A 6,691-nucleotide genomic window follows, 5' to 3' on the forward strand; every position below is an offset into this window, starting at 1 on the left:
TACAGAATGTATATTATACAGAAATATATACAGAATGTATATAATATAGAAATATATACAGAATGTATATTATATAGAAATATGTACAGAATGTACGTAATATAGAAATATATACAGAATGTATATTATATAGAAATATGTACAGAATGTATATTATATAGAAATATGTACAGAATGTACGTAATATAGAAATATGTACAGAATGTACGTAATATAGAAATATATACAGAATGTATATTATACAGAAATATATACAGAATATATATAATATAGAAATATGTACAGAATGTATATTATATAGAAATGTACCGCAAATGTAAGTAGCCTACACCCTAACCCACATCGCCTCCTGATGGTGAGTCCTGGTACGAGTGGGGCCGACTTTCAGGAAATCTTTGTTTAATACGTTCTTTTTTTCCAGTAAATGTCTCTGATATGTCTCTTTAAACAAATATTAAGCTAGAACTAGAAGAAATATGTATAAGTGGCCGATTCTACTGTATAATCAAGTGTGTTTTTATGTTTTGATCAAGTTTTAATTACTTTGAATGTTAAGTGATTTTAATCATGTCATATTATTTCATGTTGGACAAAGTCCACCTATTTAGCCATGGTGAAATTCTGGGAAAGGCGAAACACAATCTCTAAACATTAAAAACGATAGTTTAGTTTAATTAAGTTTCGTGAGTTGCAACTTGCTGTGTGCAAGCGGTTTCCAACGAAAGACTTTTTGACAAGCCAGACCAGCTCTGCCCCAACGCTCACTAGCGGTACCATCCCGCTGGGCATTGAGCCAAGATCATCACAGGCTCTGTACTGGACGAGCTGCGCTCTTCCTACGACATTGGACCGACGTCGTCAACCGGCGGATACCGAACGAGCAGCGACACTCGGCCATTGGACCGGGACTGCCGGCTAGAGTCACAAATCACCGGAGATGAAACCCGCCGCCGCTGACTCCACAACTCTGCTAAGACAGCAGGCTCTCCATCACTCATAACCGCTGGATTCACACAGGAATCACGAGTTGGTGTCTATGGTAGGGTGACCATATTTTGATTACCAAAAACCAGGACACTCGGCCCAGCAACAAGATATGATACTCAAAATTCACTCAAAGATGCCTTAAAATGAACATACATTTAGAGTATGCCTCCTCTGTATGGATAGAAAATTTATATATAACAAACAAAATACTATCTATAACCAAAGACACACATTCAGACATGCTTCTCAGAGGTTACTTAACATGTTTTATTATATTATTTATTATTTATATTTATTGTTTCAAAAACAACAAATGAAATAATGATAGAAATAATGTCTCTTCTGTATTAGAAAAATAAATAATAATAAATAACTGAAAAATACCTCTGCTATATTAGCAATCCAACTACTACACTCACCTCGCACACTTTTTTTTTAATGTTTTTCGGTGTCCATGTGGGCTTTGAGGTCCCTGGCACCCCCCATTGGACACCGAAACATATGTACCAGGTTTGCACACAGTGCACGAAGCCTCCCACTTGCCCCGACCGGGACGGTAAGTGGGGAATTTCTTTTGTAGCTCATCGTTAAATGTGCATTTACGCTTCGGCATGATGATGCAGGCAGGAGTGCTATGGCTGTCTGCTCGCTCGTTGTGAGTGTCAATTTAATGGCCCAATGAAAAACAGGACATTTCACCACTTTATAAAAAACTCCCGGGACGGCCAGGACAGGACGTGAAAACAGGACATGTCCTGGGAAAACAGGACGTTTGGTCACCCTAGTCTATGGCTCTGATTCATATCTTTTAGCTTAAGAGAAATTCGGTTAGGGTCTCGTTAGTATTAAAATTACTCTCGTAATATTTAAATGCTTTTACCCAACCCGTGACTTCACCATCCACACATGTTCATATAATCCCATTACCTTAATCACCTTAATCTCCACATGTTGTGTTATCTTTTGTTGTTTGTTTAAATTACCATTTCATTTATTCACCCTGATTTATCTCGCTAATAAACATATTTAACCGTATGTCTTTGTCTGTGCAGGTTTGTCTTTAATGTGGAGAACCAATGGAAACTGTGTAGAAATCACTGCTTCATTTATGAAATTGAATACATTAATTTAAAATTGATTAGAATTGTTACAAGTTAACCTCGTCCAGTCGGATTTGATTAATTCCCTCCGGATTATTCAAATAGACAAAACAGCGGAGGCGGTGCCCCATTTACGAGTGCTTTATTGATCGCCAGTGATTAATAAATTACATTTATTATTAGTGTCCTGTCCTACACTTGTCACTACTAGTACCATGAGGCGGTACCTGCAGCCCAATCAGGTTGCACAGGTAGTCCAGCTCCAGTCAGATGGCACATCCGTATGTGCGGTCACAAGAAGGTTTGCTGTGTCTCCCAGCACAGTCTCAGGAGCATGGAGGAGATACCAGGAGACCGTTAGGCCGTTACACGAGGAGAACTGGACTGGGCCGTAGAAGGGCATCAACCCAGCAGCAGGACCAGTTTCTGCTCCTTTGTTAGAGGAGGAACCTGAGGAGCACTGCCAGATCCATACAAAATTACCTCCAGCAGGCTACTGGTGTGCTTGTTTCTGAGCAAACTGTCAGAAACAGACTCCATGAGGGTGGCATGAGGGCCCAACGTCCTCTAGTAGGACCTGTGCTCACAGCCCAGCACTGTGCAGCTCAAGTGGCATTTGTGAGAGAACACCAGAATTGGCAGGTCCGCCATCAGCGCCCCATTCTCTCCACAGATGAGAGCAGGTTCACACTGAGCACATGTGACAGACGTGAAAGAACATTATGCTGCCTGTAACATCATCCAGCATGGCCGGTTTGGTGGTGGGTCATTGATGGTCTGGGAAGGCATATCCTTGGAGGGTCACACAGACCTCCATGTCATAGCCAACGGTATCCTGACTGCTTTTAGGTACCGGTATGAAATCCTCAGAGTGATTGTCAGACCTTACACTGGTGCAGTGGGTCCTCGGTTCCTCCTGGTGCAGGACAATGTCCAGCCTCGTGTGTTCAGAGTGCGTAGGCAGTTCCCGAATGACAAAGGCATTGATACCATTGACTGGCCTTCTCATTCCCCTTACCTAAATCCACTTGAGCACCTCTGAGACGTTATGTATCGGTGAATCCGACGCCGTCAAGTACCACCACAGACTGTCCAGGAGCTCACTGATGGCCTGATCCAGGTCTGGGAGGAGATCGGCTGACTCATCAGGAGCATATCCAGAATTTGTCAGGAGTGCCTACAGGCCCGCGGGGGTCGTACACACTACTGAGTCACATTATGAGTTGGATCAGTCTGAGATTTTTTACTTTGATTTTCGGAGTGGTTTTGAATCAGCAGCTCCAGCAGCTGCGACGCAAAGCTTACCAACTAACTCCACGATCTGAGGAACACGTAGCAAGTTAGCATCGAGCTGCTATCCCTGCAAAGGAAAGGAGCGACCAGGTTCCTCCATCTGCTGTCTTTCATCAGACCTTGCACAGCAAGAACAGCGTTGTTCAACATTGGAATTACAACCTTCTCCTGCTTGGCTCATCAGCTAAGGAGCCACCAGCACCTTTTCTTCAAAGACTGGTAACGTTGAACTGGGCCTAGATAGTACACAGCATAGCATAGCACGGCTAAGCATAGGACTGTTAACTCTGGTTGATGTAATGCACATGTGGTCAATCTCTGTGTTTGTTCACTGTTTGGTGTTATTGTGATCTCAGGTCAATTTGACGTTAGTTGAATGATGCTTCACACAGACTCACTGACCTCACCACACACACACTCCTTCTGCCTGGAGCATATCACACCCACATGTGATATCAGTGAGCACATGATGTGAGAACCACCATTGTTTCTTTGTTCTTCCAGACACACACACACACACACACACACACACACACACACACACACACACACACCTGTATGTTAGTTAGATTGTGTGTTTTCATCTTTGTGTTAAATAAAATACTTTTGAACCTTCATGCTGTCTATTTAATAAATAGTAATAATAATAATAATAATAATTTGATTGTAGTTATTAAGTTAATTATTACTCAGAGTTACAGTTTAGTATCTTTTCTGAGACTGATTTGGTGAATTGGCTCTTTTCCCTTCTTCAAGGGTGGTGCCCCGAGGTGATCTAATGTAAATTGGATCTTATTATTTATCATAATTAATAATTATCCCTGATAATCACTAATTATTATTGATAGACACATTTAACCCAAAACTCCAAATTAATGTTGCATGAAGCACAACAATATTCTACTTTGACTGACAACAAGTGGTTCTACACACACACACACACACACACACACACACACACGTTGTGTTATAAAGTTCTCACAGACTTTGTTTTGTTTGTTTAATCTTCGGACTGTTTGTTGTAAACATGTAAACATTGTTGGTTCTCCACAGAACAAATGCAGAACCTGACACATCAGATGAGTGTTGCTGTGTTCCTGGTCGCAGTTAGCTCGTGTGTCCAGCAGGGGGCGCTGTTCTACACAGAATGTTTCAGTGACGTCACACAAACGCTGATTGGTTTATTGATCTTTTATTTGATCACTTTACTGTTTGTTGTTTGATTGATTATCTGATCTGATTGAAGTAACAGGAGGTTGTTGAATGTTCTGATCCATACTGTGAATGATTGATCCGAATGAGTCTAAATCTTATTGATTTAGAGTTGAACTGATCACCAATCAGCTTATTGATTGGTGATCAGCTGGTCTGTTGTTTGTGTTCTATGTTTGGCTGCAGTCTGTTGAGCTCCTCCAGCAGACTAACCTGACCTCGTGACCAGATGATCTTTGTTGTACGTAACGGCGTCACGCCGTGGCCCCGCCCCCTCCTCCTCCTCAGCCTATGGAGGATTTAATTGTTTTCTCCTCCTCCGCTGCGTCCATTATCACTCTGAGGAACCGAGGTACCGCAGCGGGACACCGCGACAACACCAGGCCGAGCGAGAGGGCCGGACCGCCGGGGAAGAGCGGAGAATGAGAGCCGCCGGGATGGAGAGCCGACCGGAGCCACCGCCGCTCAGGTTCCCCGGAGGAGGTGACATGACTGCGGAATAAACAGGCGAGAGGACGCCGCTGCGCCTGTCGGTGAGTTAGGGTGAAGGGGCGGATGGAGGAGAGGATGGAGGGGTGAACAGATGAACAGGTGGAGGTGTGGAGGTGCAGGTGGAGCGGCTCTCTGACCGCTGTGTGACCGCTCATCGAGGCTGCAGCGCGGCCACAGATCTCCACACACCTGGAGCTCTGTGGCCTTCATCACCGCCACCAGTGATGATGATGATGATGATGATGATGACTATGATGGCCTTCAGTCTCTGCCTCCTTCTCTTTCAGCGGCTCTGTCAGGATGCCTGGGCCGCCCGCCGGGGCCGGCGCCGGCGCCGGGGCGGAGCTGCCGGACCTGAGCCACCTGACGGAGGAGGAGCGGAGCATCATCCTGTCGGTGATGGAGAGGCAGAAGAAGGAGGAGGAGAAGGAGCAGAGCATGCTAAAGTAAGGAGGGCGGGGTTAACTGTCCATCATTGATTATTGATCAGTGCTGATCAGGGCTCCTTATCCTCAGCTGCTGGTAGCTCAGCCAAAATAAAAGCACAGCGCCTCCTGTGTGACCTTTCAAAATAAACCCCATCATAGAAGCAAGTTCATCATCTCTGACAATGAGAAGATCCCTGTGACGTCACATGACGTCATGTGAAGGAAGGGGGTCATTTTAAAATCAACATATCAGCTGTTTGTGTGACAGCTGTCTTCTTTACCTTCCTCCTCCTGCTCCTCGTCCTCGTCCTCCTCCTCCTCCTTCTCCTCCTCCTCCTCCTGCTCCTGCTCCTGCTCCTCCTCCTCTTCCTCCTCCTCCTCCACTCCCCCCCTCCATTTCGTGCTCCTCTTCCACCTCCTCCTGCTCCTCGTCGTCCTCCTCCTTTTGATCCCCTTCCACGTCCTCCTCCCCCCCCCCCTCCCCCTCCTCTTCCACCTGCTCCTGCTCCTCCTCCTTCTCCTCCTCCTCCTCTTCCACCTCCTCCTGCTCCTCGTCCACCCCCCCCTCTTCCTCCTCCTGCTCCTCTTCCTCCTCGTCCTCCTGATCCTCTTCCTCTTCCATGTCCTCCTCTTCCTCCTCCTGCTCCTCTTCCTCCTAATCCTCCTCCTGTTCCTTTTCCTGCTCCTTGTCCTCCTCCTCCTCCTCTTGATCCTCTTCCACGCCCTCCTACCCCTGTCCCTCCTCCTCCTCCTGCTTCTCTTCCTCTTCCACATCCTCCTCCTCCTGTCCCTCCTGCTCCTCCTCCTGCTCCTCCTGCTCCTTTTTCTGCTCCTCTTCCTCGTCCTCCTCTTGATCCTCTTCCACGTCCTCCTACTCCTGTCCCTCCCCCTTCTCCTCCTCCTGCTCCTCCTTCTCCTCGTCCTCCTCCTCCTTCTCTTAATCCTCTTCCTCTTCCATGTCCTCCTCCTCCTCCTGATCCTCTTCCTCTTCCAGGTTCTCCTCCTCCTGTCCCTCCTGCTCCTGCTCCTCGTCCTCCTCCTCCTCTTGATCCTCTTCCTCTTCCACGACCTCCTCCTCCTCCTCCTGCTCCTCCTCATCCTCCTCCTCCTCCTGATCCCCTTCCTCTTCCACGTCCTCCTGCTCCTCCTGATCCTCTTCCTCTTCCACATCCTCCTCCT

The 6,691-nt window shown here is 46.4% G+C and overlaps 1 protein-coding gene across 13 annotated transcripts in view; it reads left to right on the forward strand.

The window, feature by feature from the left end:
- Positions 1-4,835: 4,835 nt before the first annotated feature.
- LOC311272257 (regulating synaptic membrane exocytosis protein 2-like) overlaps positions 4,836-6,691 on the forward strand; it is a 45,756-nt gene continuing 43,900 nt past the window's right edge. For 5 of the 13 annotated variants that reach the window (XM_084378557.1, XM_084378565.1, XM_084378562.1 and 2 more), the window contains exons 1-2: positions 4,842-5,125; positions 5,372-5,530. In XM_084378557.1, the coding sequence (XP_084234683.1) occupies positions 5,385-5,530 (146 nt within the window). In that variant the 5' untranslated portion in view covers positions 4,842-5,125; positions 5,372-5,384. Of the gene's footprint in view, positions 5,126-5,371; positions 5,531-6,691 lie in introns of all 13 variants that reach the window. The other 8 variants (XM_084378567.1, XM_084378558.1, XM_084378566.1 and 5 more) reach the window with 5 other exon arrangements.

The sequence above is a fragment of the Pagrus pagrus genome, assembly GCF_965226575.1.
Source record: "Pagrus pagrus genome assembly, chromosome: 17".
Taxonomy (NCBI): Eukaryota; Metazoa; Chordata; class Actinopteri; order Spariformes; family Sparidae; genus Pagrus; species Pagrus pagrus.